Source organism: Chionomys nivalis, chromosome 5 (assembly GCF_950005125.1).
Source record: "Chionomys nivalis chromosome 5, mChiNiv1.1, whole genome shotgun sequence".
In the NCBI taxonomy this organism is placed as follows: domain Eukaryota; kingdom Metazoa; phylum Chordata; class Mammalia; order Rodentia; family Cricetidae; genus Chionomys; species Chionomys nivalis.
The window spans coordinates 45865635-45883307 of NC_080090.1; the positions used below are offsets into that span (position 1 = coordinate 45865635).

At 43.1% G+C, this 17673-nt stretch overlaps 1 protein-coding gene across 1 annotated transcript; it reads left to right on the forward strand.

Annotated features, from left to right (window-relative positions):
* Positions 1–3528: 3528 nt before the first annotated feature.
* On the forward strand, positions 3529–13395 carry Psmd6 (proteasome 26S subunit, non-ATPase 6). Its single transcript, XM_057770975.1, has 8 exons — positions 3529–3755; positions 4199–4404; positions 7465–7610; positions 7792–8011; positions 8131–8239; positions 11174–11342; positions 12979–13056; positions 13189–13395. The coding sequence occupies exons 1-8, from the start codon at positions 3611–3613 to the stop codon at positions 13283–13285; spliced, it is 1170 nt and encodes a 389-aa protein (XP_057626958.1). The 5' UTR covers positions 3529–3610; the 3' UTR covers positions 13286–13395.
* Positions 13396–17673: the final 4278 nt, after the last annotated feature.

Here is a 17673-nt window from a genome sequence, read left to right on the forward strand (position 1 = left end):
AGGCCTCTTCTGAGAGTTGTGACCTCATGAGCAGTTAGGGACTGTAAGACATACTGCAATGCTAAGGATTTTCCCCCTGATTTCTTGTTCCCTTATGTCTGTGAACTTCAGACTTATGCACAAGGTGAATATGAGAAAGAGAAGCTCACTAAACATTGATGTCTTGGGTAGACAGCATCTTTAGACAGGTTTGTTGTTGTTGTTGTTGAGTTAGGGTCTCACGATGTTGCCATGGCTGGCCTAGAACACACTGTAAAGACCAGGCTGATCTAAGATTTACAGAGATTTGCCTGTCTCTGCCTCCCAGTTACTAGGAGTAAAGGCATGCATGAGGATGCCAAGAAGATTGATCTTCATAGAAAGTGGAGCTTGAATTTCTTTGCTAAAGGTGTGGCCATTTACTGTATGTTTCTTGGAACTAACAAGCCAGTTTTTATAAACATTTTTTGCTTATGACTAGATTATGGACGTAATTTTATTCATATTCCATGTATAGTAAGAACCCAGTCTTTGCAAGATCGTTATAGTCACAAAGGATCTTGGTTTAAAGCTCTAATTCCTCCTGACCTCTATGCATTCATGAAAGTCTTAGGTTTTTTGTTTGTTTTGTTTTGTTTTTGTGTGTGGTTTTCTTGTTTGGATTTTTTTTTTTTTTTTTTGGTTTTTCGAGACAGGGTTTCTCTGTCTTGCTTTGGAACCTGTCCTGGAACTCACTCTGTAGACCAGGCTGGCTTCAAACTCACAGAGATCCACCTGCCTCTGCCTCCCGAGTGCTGGGATTAACCACAGCCCGGCTTTCATGAAAGTCTTAGGATAACCTCTACAGCACCTCTCTTGTGGGGACTGAGGATCAGTTTCCATATAAAGTTATAGCATCCTGGTAGCATAAAATAGACTGCCCCTTAGCGTAATTTTGACAAACCTTTGCATTCTACTTTCACGAAAGTTAGGCATATGGTAACCATCACACAGGTGTGGCTCCTGGATCCACACATCCTCCATGGGGCATCATGCTTCAGGACCCAGGACAGTTGGAGGCCAGCATAAGAGATCAGCTCAGCCTGGCGGTGGTAGCACACGCCTTTAATCCCAGCACTCAGAAGGCAGAGGCAGGCGGATCTCTGTGAGTTCGAGGCCAGCCTGGTCTACAAGAGCTAGTTCCAGGATAGGCTCTAATACTACAGCAAAACCCTGTCTCGAAAAAAACCAAAAAAAAAAAAAAAAAAAAAACCCAAAAAAGAGGCAAACTTTGTTGTGGGATATTTGATTACACTGTGGACTCCAAGTTTACATTAATTAAATAAAACCTTGGGTCAAGAGGTGGAGCCAGCAACTCATTGATAGAAATTAATCATAGAGAGTCATAGGGTGTCTCATGATACACGCCTTTAATTACAGCACTTGGGAGGCAGGGGCAGGTGGATCTCTGTGAGTTTGAGGCCAGCCTGGTCTACAAGAGCTAGTTCCAGGACAGGCTCCAAAGCTACAGAGGAACCCTGTTTTGAAAAAAAAAAAAATAAACCAAAAAAAGGAGAGTCATAGGGTGTCTGTAAGATGATAGGGGATGCACAGGAAGTAGTAGGGAGGGACTTGGAGTGTGGTGGCATTTTTTGGTTATATGGTGTAAGAGAGTCCTTGCTTGGTTGGTGGCTAAGAAGGAAAGTCACCTGGTTACCCTTCAGCCTCTCTGAGCTAGGTTTTCACCCCAACATCTGACTCTTGAGTCTTTATTGGTAAAATAGAACGATAGAGACTTGGTGAAAAGCTACATTTGAGCCGGGTGTGGTGGCACACGCCTTTAATCCCAGCACTCAGGAGGCAGAGGCAGGAGGATCTGTCTGTGAGTTCAAGCCTGGTCTACAGAGTGAGTTCCAGGACAGCCAGGGCTGTTACAGAGAGAAAAACCTGTCTCAAAAAGAAAAAATAAAAAAAAAAAGGAAAAACAAAGAAAGCTACATTTGACTGTAGTGGCAGAGGCGGTTCTGGTGGGATGCAGCAGGCTGGGTGGGATGCAGCAGGCTGGTGGGTTGCAGAAGGCTGGTGGAATGCAGAAGGCTGGTGGGATACAGAAGGCTGGTGGGATGCAGCAGGCTGGTGGGTTGCAGAAGGCTGGTAGAATGCAGCAGGCTGGGTGGGATGCAGCAGGCTGGTGAGTTGCAGAAGGCTGGTGGAATGCAGAAGGCTGGTGGGATGCAGAAGGCTGGTGGGATGCAGCAGGCTGGTGGGTTGCAGAAGGCTGGTGGAATGCAGAAGACTGGTGGAATGCAGCAGGCTGGTGGGATGCAGCAGGCTGGTGGGATGCAGCAGGCTTCCGGGCCTTGACCTAAGCAGCAGGATGGTGAGCTGCGCAACTGAAACAGCAGCAGATTCAGGTGCAACTGCTGTACTGAGGGTAATAATAATAATAATAATAATAATAATAATAATAATAATAATAAAGCTTCTATGCTTCAAAGTGGAATTCAACATCTGTGGTGAACCCCTGGCTTTAGACCTTATGGATAAGATTCTCTTGGGGTAGTATAGCTGCCTCAGTTGCAGGGAATAATAAAAGTAAATGCATCCAGTGGTTGTACCAGTTACTTTCGTTGCTTTGAGAAAACACCACGACTGAAAGCAGCTTATGAGTTTATTTTGCCTTTCTCTTTCAGAGAGTCCTTAATAGTGGGAGAGGCGTGGAAGCAGTTGGTGGGAACAAGAGCAGGGAAGCTCACATCTTCAGCCACACACAGAGAGAACGAAGAAAGAACCGGAAATGGAGAGAGGCCAGAAACTCTGGAAGCCTATCCCTAGCAAGACATATCCTCAAACAAGGATTATACCTCCTAAAGGTTCTTTAAGGAGTCCGAACAGCACCACCAATGGGGACCATGTCTTCAATTAACTGTGTCTCAGTAGGACATTTCTCATTCAAACAACACAGTAGGGTGTTATGTAACTATTTCCCATCCTGAAGGCTATTCCAACATGTGCATACAAAAATAAATACTGTAAAAGCCGCTTTTGGAGAGACTGTCACTGAATTAAAACTAGGAAATACAGGGTCGGCCTTTTCCTTAGAGCAGGCAAAAATGTGGATTGTAAAGGTAAAGAAGAGAGTTTTTTTTTTTTTTTTTTTTTTTTTTGGTTTTTCGAGACAGGGTTTCTCTGTGGTTGTGGAAAGAAGAGAGGTTTAATTCAGGCCTTGCCGCTTAGTTGTTGTGTTAACTTAGCCACTTTTTCTAACCACGTTATGTTCCAGTTTGCATGCCTGCAATGTGTGCCAATAGAATTTCATCCTAGCTTCAAGACGGTTAACATCAGAGGGCCTGGAAAAACGTGGCCACTGTTTCTCTTGTTTCTCTCTTCGGCGTTATATTTTCACGTTGTTAGAGGATTTCCAGAACCTTAGCTGTTGCAAATGTGACATAAGGAAAATAGCTAAAAAGAAGAGATTCAAAAATTGAGACTGACTCCCGCCGGTGTCCAGCAGGGGACGCTGCAGGCGGGGGAGGTAGAGACGAGACCGGAAGTCAGGCTGGCGGCTACAAGACGCCTTCCGCCTCCTCCTGCTTCCGGTGGCGGTGCAGGACGGTGGTGTCTTCCCGCAGTTGGCTACCCTGTCGTTGCCATGCCGCTGGAAAACCTAGAGGAAGAGGGTCTGCCCAAGAACCCCGACCTGCGCATCGCGCAGCTGCGCTTCCTGCTCAGCCTGCCCGAGCACCGCGGGAACGCGGCGGTGCGCGAGGAGCTGATGGCAGCCGTCCGGGAAAACAGTGAGGCCCGGGAGCGCCGAGTCAGCGGCCTAGGCCGGGGCGGTCCGGGTGGCCTGGCTGGGCGTCTCCCGTTGGGGCTTTTCGGGGAACCCTGGGGAACCCTCCTGCCGCCGAGAGGGCCCTGCCTCCGTGGTTCGCTCCTGCCGCGGGACAAGCCTCAGGTGCTGGTCCCAGCAAAGGCTCCGTGGCTCTGGTCCCGACAGTGTTGCGCTCCCTGTCAAGGGACAGTTGGGGTCTCTCCCTGACTGCTTTGGAACAGGAGCTGGACAGAGCAACCTGAGGATGTCTCTCCCTGCGGGCGTAGTAGATTCGCCCTCACGCGGGCCTCCCCCTTCAATAGCTGTGCTATCCCAGGCCCGTAGATGATAGGCACCTGCTGGCTGACCTTTGGTGAGGTGGACAGAGCAGGCTGACCCTGACTGTGCACGATTTATGGCTTTTAGATATGGCTCCTTATTATGAAGCCTTGTGTAAATCCCTCGACTGGCAGCTGGACGTGGATCTCCTCAGTAAAATGAAGAAGGCAAATGAAGAAGAGCTGAAACGCTTGGATGACGAGTTGGAGGATGCAGAGAAGAATCTGGGAGAGAGTGAAATTCGAGACGCGATGATGGCCAAAGCAGAGTACCTCTGTCAGATAGGTGACAAGGTCAGTGGAGACGCTCTCTTTTCTCTGGATATACAGACTGATTGATATTGGGTAATATCTTTCTGCATAAATGAGCCTTTTTGTAATTTTTTCGAGACAGCGTTTCTCTGTAGCTCTGGCTGTCTTGGAACTTGCTCTGTACACCAGGCTGGCCTCGAACTTTCAGAGATCTGCTTGCCTCTGCCTCCTAAGTTCTTAAAGGCTTGGGCCACCACCGCCTGGCAAACCTTTTTTGAAGGAAGGCTAATCATGTTTACAGGCTCTGAGGAGTCCGTACAAGGATAATACATACATGATAATGTTGCAGCACCTGGTTCCTGCCCTGAACCCAAGCCAGGTGTATATTAGTTCTTGTTTCTGTGTCATTGTAAGCAAGTGCACATGGAACTAGAGAGGTGGCTCGGTGGTTTTAAGAGTGTGGACTGTTTTGTGGAGGATGTGAGCTCAGTTCCTAGCACCCACATCAAGAGGTTCGCAACTCCAGACCCAAGGGCTCTGATGCCTTTGGCCTCCAGAGGCACCTGCGCTCATGTGCATGTACCCCCAGACACAGACACATGCACATGCTTGAAAAGAATAAAAATGAATCTCCAAAACAAGTGCACAAACAGAGGTTTTACTCGCTCCCTTTATAACATGGGGCCATTGACAGTAGTAGCTCACTTGGTTGGGAAGCATTTACTGTACATTTTAGAAGATGGATAGTAGGGAGCTGGAGAGATGGCTCGCTCACAGACGACCCAGATTTGTAAGCATCCACAGGACAGCTTACAGCCCTCTAATTGCAGTTCCGGAAATCCATCACTCTCTTTTGACCTCCGCTGGCATCAACCAGGCAAGCACGTGTGCAGGTATAATACAGCACTCATCACTCATGCACATAAATCTAAAAGATTTAGTAATATTTTCCACTCTAGGGTCTAAGACATTAGATGTAGCCGTCTGACTTTTCTTACTCTCTACTTTGAGAGAAAAGCTCTTTTGTTTTGCAGTTCCGCACGTGTGTGTATGTCTTGTAGAGAATGGGTAGTAAACACTGTTTTTGTACTTGAGACCACAGTATGTTCCAGGAGTCCTCTTCATCCTGCCATCTGTCATTGCACTTGAGAGAACATCTTCAACATTCTGGGTCACTGCTGCCATCCCCTGTGGAGCAGGTTGTCTGTTGTTACAGGACACGCACGTTGTTTCAGCTGCCTTTGCTTTAACTAGCGAGAAAAGCTGATTTTTTTTTTTTTTTTTAAAAACAAATTGCTGAGGTGAAAAACATGTTCTCATGTCTCCTTGTGATTATACGCCAGTGTTGCTATAGCGTACTGATTAGTGAGGTGAAATTGCTGGGACGGTGAGCGTTTGTTTTCTTATGTATGGCCAGTCATTTTACATAGCTCTTGTATTGGATTCACTCCTTAGTATTTAGATGTAGGATGACATGGTTCCGATATTTAAAAATAGTGTGAGCTCTTGTATATGATTTCTTGGGCTATATTCCTAGCCTGAGTAGTCACTATTTACTGCTCCTTCGGGTTTTTTTTTTTTTTTTTTTTTTTTGTATAAAATAGGATGTGTTTCTACCTCATGCTGATTAAAGATAGAGGCGAAGGGTTTAGAATTGCACTAGCAAGGAAGGACTTAAATTATAAGTTGTTGAATTTAAAATTTTTTTTTCTCTTTTTCTTTCTCTTCTTTTATGTACCTGGAAGGACAACCGTGGGTGCTGGGAACCGAACTCTTACATTTTTGGTTGTGAGCCTAGCCTTTAACGGCTGAGCCATCTCTCCAGGCCAAAACATTTGTTTTTTAAGTTTAGGACTTGGTCATTGTAAAAATCTGGAAACATAGAAGCATTGAAAGTATTGTGAGTGTGGTTTGGTTTGAAAGAGTAATCTGTGTTCTGTGTGATGTAAGATTTCAGAGAGTGATCTGTATTCTATGTGAGTGTGAGATTTGAAGGATTGGTTCAGGTCTTGAATCTAGAATATGGCTGAGTTAGCATTAGGTGATTATGGTTGTGTGTTGGTTCAGAGGCGTTCTCCCAAAAAGAAAGTTCAGGTTTTATATTTTGACAGTTTCTACATGTTTAATGGATGCAGTGGGTTTTCTTTTTTTTTTTTTTCTTTTTTCTTTTTTTGGTTTTTTGAGACAGGGTTTCTCTGTGGTTTTGGAGCCTGTCCTGAAACTAGCTCTTGTAGACCAGGCTGGTCTCGAACTCACGGAGATCCGCCTGCCTCTGCCTCCCAAGTGCTGGGATTAAATGCGTGCGCCACCACTGCCCGGCTTGCAGTGGGTTTTCTTGTTTACAAACTGATTTTTATGATGTTTGGTTTGTTGCAGGTGTGTTAGTGGAGTCCCTCTAACATAGCCTCATTGTTCTTTTGGTGGGCTCTCGTGCTTACCTTCATTTTTGATAGAAGACGGCATAAACTCTCCTCTATTTTAACTTTACTCTGCAAACTGGCAGTCATTGTTTCTCCCCAAATCCCCTGTTCCTAGTGAGGACTAGTACTGCAGATCCAGGGCTGGGTACTGGGTATACTGCTTTTATACATTTTATACCTTTACGAAGCATGACTAATAATAACTGAAACAAACTAGCTAGTCATGCTTTGCAAAACAAGTACAAATGTCTGATTTTATCAGTGTGTTGTAAAGAGCAGGATTATTTTATTTCAGTTCTTAGAGATGAAATTGTATGTTCATGGGTTCAATGGTATTTAATCAGTGACACAAGTCTCTTCTTAAAATGATTGATAATTTATAGTGAAATTATTTTGAAGTAACATAATTGTTAAAGGCAGAAGCAGTGAGGCTATGGAAACAGCTATCAGTGGTTTCCATGAGTTGTTCTCGGAGTGCAGTGTACTGTGTGTTGTCTACATTTTGTCCAGCCGAAGGAACCCCTTGGTCCTTACTCTGAGTATAGCATTGGCCTTCCCTCTCCCTGTCTTCTCACTTCATCTCTCCTTCCTGTTTTCCTGACCACTCTTGCCCGGGAAATATGGGAAGTTGATGGCATTACTAAATTGTGTACTTTTCCCCCTTTGGTCTTGAATTTGACAGGAGGGAGCTTTGACAGCCTTCCGCAAGACATACGATAAGACTGTGGCCCTGGGTCACCGACTAGATATCGTGTTTTATCTCCTAAGGATTGGCCTCTTTTATATGGATAACGACCTCATCACTCGAAACACAGAAAAAGCCAAAAGGTAATTTTAACAGGGGGTATAAGCATGGAGGTTATGGGGTGCTAATAAGTTGGTGGGCCTAAGCTTACCCATTTTGTTTTGTTTATAGTTGGGAGTTTGACTTACTGAAATACTTAAATTAGAAGTTTTTTTTTTTCTTCCAAGAATTAACATTATCTGTTTCTTTTGTGTTATTTGCTAGCCTAATTGAAGAAGGCGGGGACTGGGACAGGAGAAACAGGCTGAAAGTGTACCAGGGTCTGTACTGTGTGGCTATCCGTGACTTCAAGCAGGCTGCGGAGCTCTTTCTTGACACAGTTTCTACATTTACGTCCTATGAGCTCATGGATTATAAGACGTTTGTGACTTACACTGTTTACGTCAGTATGATTGCCTTAGAAAGACCAGATCTTAGGGAAAAGGTAAAGAAAGAAACCATAATACCCTTTTAAAGACTGTTTCATGCTTTCCTAATTTAAAAACACAGAAACCATTAAAATGTGTTTATTGTTTTTTTGTTTTTGCTTTTTTTCATACCTAGGTCATTAAAGGAGCAGAGATTCTTGAAGTGCTGCACAGCCTTCCGGCAGTCCGGCAGTATCTGTTTTCTCTCTATGAATGCCGCTATTCGGTTTTCTTCCAGTCATTAGGTAAGGATTGATGATCTGTCTTCATCTGCTGGTCCTATGGATAAATAAACAAAACTGTGTTTTTCACATGTGAGAGATACAGGGGTCTTTGATAGTTGCAGGTCTTCACTCATTTTCTGCCTGTTTTGCTTAGTGGAATGTCAGCAGTCTTGATATGTTTTTGTCTGTCTCCATATGTAAGAATGATTGTGTGTGTTATGCACATGTGTGCCAAGGTGCAATGTGAAAGTCAGAGGACAGTTTTAGAGTTTCCTTCCCTTCCACCACGTGGGCCCTGGGGCTTGAACTCAGGGCGTCGGACTTGGCGGTCGATGCCTTTACTGCTGTGCTAGCTCGGTCTGAATTTTGTTTTTGTTTTTTGTTTGTTTTGTTTTTTATTTTTTGAGACAAGGTTTCTCTGTAGCTTTGGAGTCTATTCTGGAACTAGCTCTTGTAGACCGGGCTGATCTTAAATTAACAGAGATCCTCCTGCCTCTTCCTCCCCGAGTGCTGGGATTAAAGGCGTGTGCCACCACTGCCTGGCTGAGTTTTGTTTTTTTTAAGTGGTGTTTAAAATAATAGAAAAAGAATGTATGACAAAGAGCTGTGTAGTTAGCAAAACCTAAACTGTTCGTTGTCTGACCCTGTGACCTGGGAGTTTGTCTGACCTGACTTTACTCTTGAGGAACAGAGCGAATGTGTACAGATGGTTTACTATTGGGTTTGTGGTGAAGATGTAGGGAATTCTGAATCTCTTGAGACTGAGATTAATCATCACTCCATTCAAGGATTTTTTTAAAAAATATTTATTTATTTATTATGTATACATTATTCTTTCTGCATGTATGCCTGAAGGCCAGAAGAGGGCACCAGACCTCATTACAGATGGTTGTGAGCCACCATGTGGTTGCTGGAAATTGAACTCAGAACCTTTGGAAGAGCAGGCAGTGCTCTTAACTGTGGAGCCATCTCTCCAGCCCAAGGTTTTTTTTTTTTTTTTTTTTTTTTTTTTTTTTTTTTAATAATGTAATAGCTAGGTCTGTGGATTGAAAACATAATCTGCATACAATTCTTGTGTTCCTTAACAACTAATTTACAGAGCCCTGTGCACACCAGTGTGCTTCTTTTGGGGACTGAACTCTTTCCTGGCCGTTTGGTTTGCTACTGATGGCTAAATTACTAAGATAAAAAAGGCAACCTCCTCTGGATTTCCCTAAAGCTGATTATTGACAATTACTGATGCTGTTTTGTAAAAAGTGTATTTTTCTAGTGAAGCGAAATTGATGAATTTGGTAGCTTTTGGGTGTAAGGACTCCCATCTTTCCCACTCACTCCATTCTTACCCTGAAATGGGAGGTGGGGTCCTCCAGGAGTGCGCTGTTGAAATCACAGTTGTGACTCCCGTGGACCAAGTGCAGTGCTCAACCAAGTGGAGCTCCTTAGAGCTTCTTGTTGAAGGGCTTTTGGGGTGTACCCTGTGTCTACTGATAGAAGATCTCTAAGGTCTTAACCTAGCCCTGTAGAGTAATCTTACTTTGAACATGCAGGTAGCTCAGCTGTCGCGCCCAGTTCCTTAGGTGCGTGGAATCTGAGAGATGGAGTATTAATACACTTTGACCCCGCTGCCCCTAGAAAATCTCAGCCAATTTCTGTGCACATCACCTGTACTTCTCTCGCTTACAGTATTTTCAAAGAACGCGTGTCCACATTTTAGAAGACTAAGGGAGTGTGTACGCGTCTTCGTGACCTGCTCCGTCTCACCCTTCTCACTGGATGTAGGACAGCCTTCATTTTTCAGTTTTGTTCACTTGGTTCCAGACGAACAGAACTTTGTTTTCTTTGGCTTTCTTTCAGTGACTGACTACTTTTGGTGGCCCCTGCCTTGTCTCTGTTGTCTTTTAGGAACTTTATCTGGATCTGTGCTCTGCAGATTCCTGGTTGTAGTCCTGACCCCTCCTTGTTAGCTTTGCTTGTCTGATGGCACATCCACTTGGATAGAGTCACAGCATGTTCAAACCTCATTCTTCACCTCTAAAGAAATAACTGCCAAAGAGACTGCAGCCAAAATTATTGCTTTTCCTGGGATTTTCAGCTTGTTCACACCAAATCCCCTTGTTCATCTTGTCTCTACCCTCTTACACTTTTGCAGCTTTTTCTTATTCATCCTGCCTTGGCACTTGTGCTTACTAACACTGCTGTCTAGTAGTAATTTCTGTGAAGTTTCTCGGAGTTCTTTGCTATCTATTGCCCCGGCCGAGGGCTTTGTAACCGTATGGCTACTGCCATTTTCTGTATATGACTTACTAATTTTGTATCATGTTTTAGGATCCAGAGCAGAAGAATTTAGTAAGATGATTTATATTCCTGTGGATTGCCCATTAATATCTCCTGTACACTTTAGTCTTCAATTTTGTTATCAATTTGCTGCTACGTAAACCTTGTAGTTTATAATTTGTCCTCGGTCTGGAGAGATGGCTCAGTGGTTAAGAACACTGACTCCTCTTCCAGAGGACTCAGGTTCAGTTCCTAGCACCCACATCATGGCTCACAACTGTCTGCAACCCCAGTTACAGAAAACCCAGCAAACATACATAGAATAAAAAAATAAATTATTATAATTTGTCCTCAAACTTTACATTTCTGATAATAGGTTTTATTACTCTCTATTCCTTGTTTTGTGGTGTCATAAAAATGTCGTTTTGGTTCTTGTCTCTCATCACTATCCCTGCTATAATTATAAATGAAACTACTCAATTTTGCTTGAGTACATAAAACGTTCTGCAATGGAACACTTTTATTCTGTAATCTGGGGGTAGTTCCAGTAGGTCTATCTTTGCTGCTGCCCGCCCGTTGTTGGACGGTGAAGAACAGTGATCCATACTGGACTCAAAGCTGCTGGACGCCAGTTCCTTAGGTGAGAGGAAGACTTGTAATTTGTCATCTTATTTATTGTAGCTATCGTGGAACAGGAAATGAAAAAGGATTGGCTTTTTGCGCCACATTACCGATACTACGTAAGAGAAATGAGAATTCATGCGTACAGCCAGCTGCTGGAATCATATAGGTCATTAACCCTTGGCTATATGGCAGAAGCGTTTGGCGTGGGTGTGGAATTCATTGACCAGTAAGTTTAACAAATTTATGCATAAAAACTGCCTTTTAATCTGGTTTTCTATATTTTTTAAAATTTACATTGCCTCCCTCAGTTTTACGAAGGAAAACAAAGCAAAGACTTTTTCTGAAGTATTGTTTTAACTTCTGCCCATGTGTGACTTCCTTGGGATATAGTTCCCAGGGAGATGAGAAAGTGCAAGGCGTGGGAAGTGCTTTGCTCGAGTCATTTCACCAGTTCCCAGGGCTGCAGAGGAGCGCTCTGCACTGCTCACAATGCTGCCTAGACCTTCTTTTATATCTTGTATTTAATGCCATTTCCTGTGATACTGTTGGAGTTAGGTTGATGTCAGAATGTGGGACCAGAATCACTGATTGATCAGACTCTTAGTGCACTGTAACAAACCTCAAGAGCAAGTCAACAGTACAGATAGCACAGTTGGGAAGTGCATCAGATATGGCATGCCTGAAGAGGTAAAGTGTGCTGTGACTTAGAAATGTCAGACATGTGAAGATCTCCACATGTAGAAAAGGAAAAAGCAAGAACAGCTTAAAGATGGGAGCAAGCTGTAGCATAGCTAAGGTATAGCAGTTGACTGTGGTCTTAGAGTTTAAGACCTGTGTACTAGGGGACACCATTGCGGTCCACAGTGGAAAGTGGTGCGCTTTGCATTTAAACCTGACTATTCTCTTGTGTTGTATATATTTTTAAATTATAGTTTATTATAAAACCTAAAGGAATTCTAAATTGTACAGTGAATTTTGTATTACATTTTCTGAAGACATAATAACTTCCAGGCAAGTTTCAGACGTCAACAGATGCTCGTAGGATCTGACTCCTACTTGTCTTGGGGTTTAGCTTGTCTTCACTGAGATGTATAGACCCCTAAGTCACTCAAAGCCCCTGTTGAGAGGTTCACTCGTTAGCTTTTCAAATGACCCTTACCAGCATAGAAGGGCAGTATCCCACATTTTGCTTTTTTACTTCTGAATTATCCTGCTCTGAAGTCTAGGCTGGTCACCAACGCAGGCTGTGTCGGCTGGGTTTCTCGTGGGCTGGCGGGAGGAGTGGCTTGGGAGGGGCTCATGAGCACAGGGACGAGACCTGCTTTCTGGTTCTGTAGCCCTGGCTAGCCATGGACTCATGAAAGCAATCCTCCTGCTGCAGCATCCTGAAAGCTGACGTTAACAGTTGCTCCCCCTTTAGCCTTAAAGTCTGCACTAGAATAAGGGGACAGTGTGAGACTCAACACAGCAGCTCACAGGTGATTCACCGAAGCGACTGCACCGTAAGAGTGTGTAGTTCTCTGTAAATTGTGCTGAGAAATGGAGTCAAAGCAGGGTTTGTTGTTGTTTTTTCCCATTTGTGTTCTCGGACAGCATAAGCAAGAGCGGAAGAAACTGGATAGTGTTTGGAAGGAATAAGCTGTTTTTCCAGTACAGGCGGCTGTTGCATTTGGGGTCAAGGTTTGTTGGTTTCTAGCAGTTTATTCCTGCCTGGTTTCCTCTGAGTACTGTACCTGTGGTATTTTATGTATATGTGGTAGCTGAAGCTTGAGGAGAATGAAATCTCACCTCTAAGACAGAATTCATTTCTTTTGATTGTTCTCTGAAACTAATGGTGGATTGTTTTCCTTTTTCTGAATCAGGGAACTGTCCAGGTTTATTGCTGCTGGAAGGCTACACTGCAAAATCGATAAAGTCAACGAAATAGTAGAAACCAACAGGTATTCCTATTATCCCATCATCTGTTATTGCTGATAATAGGGGAGTTTAAGTGCCTGTGTATGCAAGTAGGTCAGCTCTTGTTTGGACTCACGTGGCTGCTAAATAATTTATTGTTTTCCTTAACTTTATAGACCTGATAGCAAGAACTGGCAATACCAAGAAACCATCAAGAAAGGAGACTTGCTGCTAAACAGGGTTCAGAAATTGTCCAGAGTAATTAACATGTAAAACTATTTAAAAATGTATTCTTACAGATGTTACTTGAAGCTTTCTTTCATAAATTTCTTCACTGTGTGCCCACTTCAATAGCATCAAATAAATACGCCATTGTTTCTTTATGTTGAATTTCTTTTCTTAAACATAAATGTCTTTATGGGTCCACCAATGCCAACTGAATTATTAATGAAAAATGTTCTTCAGCTTTTGCCTATCCGTGTGGTCCACAGGGTAAAGGCTGCAGTCAGGTTTACTCACTGCAGCTCCACCTTATTAGTGAATTAGGGAGGTGGAACAAGATGATCATCTCTTGATGCAAAATCTCTTAGTTTTAGATGCTCTTAACCAAAACTCAACAGTGATTCCTACTTAAGATAACATATGAAAACTTTTCTTGGCACAATCTTGTTTTAAAGAGTGTTGTCCCTCTAGGAAGCTGACATGAACTAGACTCTAGAATATGACTTACCTGAACAGATGCTGTGGAAATATTAGCCACAATGAATCTTCTTCTTTTTTTTTTTTTTTTAAAAAAAATAGGAGCACAGTGATCATAAGGTAATCAAAATTCTGCCTTCTATGCTAGGGGGTTAGTGCTATGGAGAGAGATACAGAATATAAAAGGGATCCAGGTTGTGAAGGGACCTCCATTCTGTGAGCTACATGAGTATAAGATCATGCAAATTGGTGCCGAAGGGGAGTAAGGGAGACAATGGGGACACTTTGAACAAAGGATGACCAGGTTGGACTTAAGTGTTTTGCTCTGTCATGGTGCATTCAGTTGGAATGCTCATCCAGGTAGAGGCAACAAGATTTGCTAAGAGTTAGGCAGGAAAACGTCAAAAGAAGATCCCCTGAGTTAAAGAAGAACATTATCCTAGAGTATTGATGGAGGCAAATTATGTTTTTTTCTTTTTTAAGACTATTTATTATGTATACAGTATTCTGCCTGCATGAATGCCTTCAGGCCAGAAGAGGGCACCCAATCTCATTATAGATGGTTGTGAGGCACCATGTGGTTGCTGGGAATTGAACTCAGGACCTCTGGAAGAGCTCTTAACCTCTGAACTATTTCTCCAGTCTCTTTGTTTGGCTTTTCGAGACAGGGTTTCTCTGTGTAACAGCCCTGGAAGAGCTGTCCTGGAACTAGCTCTTATAGACCAGGCTGGCCTCGAACTCAAAGAGATCTGCCTACCTCTGCCTCCCCAGTGCTGGGATTAAAGGCGTGTGCCACCCACCACTGCCCAACCAAATTATGAGTTTTGCCATAGAAGGCAAAGGAGGAAGAAGGAGGGAAAGAGGTTTCTGGTGCTTTAAGAACACATCGATTCACAGAAATGACCTATTAATGTATTAATGAAAACACATAATCTCACCTGACTGAAAAGTAATAAAATTCAGCATTTCTCCATTTAAAATTCTGCATGAATTAATGGGATGGGAAATCAGAGACACACACTGTAAACAAGATTCTCCATGCCAAAATATTAGAAGTATGCACTTCAAAATCAGGACCATGTAGTCATGGTATGAAGTAGGGTAACATTATGGCCACACTTGGACTTGAAATGACTTCTTTTTCCTTCAAGACAGGGTTTCTCTGTAGCTTTGGAGCCTGTCCTGGGACTAGCTCTTGTAGACCAGGCTGGCCTTGAACTCACAAAGATCCACCTGTAGCTGCTCCCGAGTGCTGGGATTAAAGGGTGTGCCACCACTGCCCAGCTAAAATGAGTTTCTTGGAGGTGCTTTGTGGTGAACGGGAAGGAGGCTTGTTGAATATGTCTCAAGTATTTAAAAATACCAAGCTAAGGATTTCTAAAAGTGCTTATCATGATAACCTGATAATAAAATGCTTATTAACCTTTTGGTCAAAGTTAAGTATACAATCTAGTAATAAAAGAATTATGAGTACAGCCTAAGAATTTAGCATGTTTCTCAGCTCTAAATGGAATGTCTCTTAACAATTCCCTCCTCGCTCAGGGAACTCCTTTAGGAGAGCAGGGTGAGTGTAGGAGGCGAAGGGATGGAGGCCCTCTGGATGAACACAGTGAAAGCTGGTGAAGTCGGGTGCCCGGCACGCTCACGGCCTGCACACGCTGTTGTCCTCACGTTCAGTGTTTTTACGGAGTTCGTGAGAGTGTGAACAAGTGAGTCTCTGGTTCTCGTGCCTTCTATTAGGCCTTTTCCTTCTGTTTTGTCTATTTCTGATGTGGGTGTTTCTATTATAGCTTACAGTGGATCCAGGGAGGAGGGAACTGGAAGAGTAGGGGTAAGGAAAACCCTAATCAAGATATATTATGTGAGGGGGGAAAAATCTATATTCAATAACAGGAGAAAGAATTCATTATGTTCTTTCAAATTAGTACTCTGTTTATTGGCTCAAAACAAAACCCTGAAATTAAAAATCACCTTTTTTCAACTTGCACTTGAAATTGACTTGGCCTGCTGTGATCAAAATTATGGCTTTCAAGGACAGAGAGAGCCCTGCCCACATTCTTACTTGCTGTGTTAACTTTTATCCAATAGTAACAATCCAGCCTTCAGGGGAAGAGATCATGTTCATTGAGAAAGAAACTCAGGTACAAAAGTAGAACTGCTTTAAAATTATCCTGAGAACAATGTAAGAATAGTTCGCTGTAAATAACTTAGCATTGTGATTATTTGGTTCACAATTTGAATATGATTTATAATACAAGATTGGAGGCCCTGTTACATAAAGATTAATTACAAATTCCAGTTGTCAGCTTTGAGCTGAAAGGAAAATCAGAATTCAACATCTTTCTTTAAAGATTTTTATTTACATGTATGTATGTCTTTGTGATGAGTGTATGCCACATGTGGGTTCTCCTTAAGAAGCCAGGAATTGTTGGAGTCACCTGGAATTGGAGGTACAGGAAGTCTAAATTCTGGGAACTGAACTTGGGTCCTCTGAAGAGTGGCAATGCTGTTAACCCTGGCAGTGCTATTTCTAGCTCCCAGCATCTCTGAAATATGGCTATAAGACATAGGAGACACAGCTCTACTGCACGGCTCACTTTAGTGCCAGTTCTAGGCCCAGCTCCCCGTGTCCTGGCAGTCTGTATATACCCAGGGAAATCACGTGGTTCTGTTTTGCCACCTATAGAAAGCGGCTATAATCGTGCTCCTCATGAGCTTTATTTTATGCTAAAGCCTCAAAGTCAGATACATGTAGAAACATGTTTCTGTGAAAATGCTAACAGGCCACTATGCTGGCATGCTTCTGAGCTGAGTCATCTGGACCAGCGTCAGGAGACTGACCAAGAGTTTCAGATTTCAAGTTTGCAGCAAATGTAAAGTCGTTATTAAGGTCAGACTTTACAGACTAGTCATTTCTAGCTTTGATAGTCTCTCTTTTGGTCTTGATTTTAAAACATGCCACCACTGATGGGCATTTCCTGGCTCATGGCCCTGTGGAACACTAACTGAGAAGGCAAGGGAGGTTTCCTCCGGGTGCCACCAAGTAGCACTGGGCCCCTAAGATACACCCTAAGAAAAAAATGTGTGGCCACCATCTAAACACTGGTGTTTTCAAGCAACCATGCCTAGTTACACTAAGTCTGGGTGCATTACTGTTGCATGTATTCCTTATGCCCAGATTCTATGCAACATGATGGTCCGTTCTGGCAGATGAGTTTGATTGCAATGTCCTGCACTACACAAATTCAGCCGTCTGTATCAGAAACATTGAGCCACATAATTCTTAACTCACTTATGGTGACTTTAATTTATAGAGCTCTCTTTTTCTGACTTAGTTAAGGGTCCTTCACAAAGTAGAAAAGGAGGAAAAGCAAAGCGCATAAATTGGTAGAAACCTGAAACAATGTACTTTTTTTTTTTTTGGATTTTCGAGACAGGATTTCTCTGTAGCTTTTTGGTTCCTGTCCTGGAACTAGCTCTTCTAGACCAGGCTGGTCTCGAACTCACAGAGATCCACCTGCCTCTGCCTCCCGAGTGCTGGGATTAAAGGCGTGCGCCACCACCGCCCAGCTAACAATGTACTTTCTAATTCTAGTCAATGTTGAATATGTGGCATATATATTAAAGCATGGTTTTTAAAAGCAAAGTAATACACCATACACAATAATAGCCTGTTTTACTCAGGCACATTCACATGCCCATGATAGATGACAACCCCACTTCTATTTTACACTCCCGTCAGACAGCAGGCACCTGAGCATTAATCTGAATTTCCTATTGGCAACTTCATTCCGTCGTGCATTGCCTTCTCTGTACTAGGTTGCACACTTGAACGCTTATCAATTGGTAGGTTTGGCCAATCTAGAAATCTGATGAATATAACTAGACCTCAAGGTCTCTGGAAGGTTTCCAGAATTACCTCTCCTGCCTTTGGCAGTTTAGAGAGCCAGCAGTGCTTCCCT

Bases quoted from the DNA above. Each gene is read 5' to 3' on its own strand.
- Psmd6 (XM_057770975.1), top strand. From the start codon at position 3,611: ATGCCGCTGGAAAACCTAGAGGAAGAGGGTCTGCCCAAGAACCCCGAC. The intron at 8,012-8,130 runs GTAAAGAAAGAA...TTTCATACCTAG, and splicing joins GACCAGATCTTAGGGAAAAG to GTCATTAAAGGAGCAGAGAT. The intron at 13,057-13,188 runs GTATTCCTATTA...TTAACTTTATAG, and splicing joins GAAATAGTAGAAACCAACAG to ACCTGATAGCAAGAACTGGC.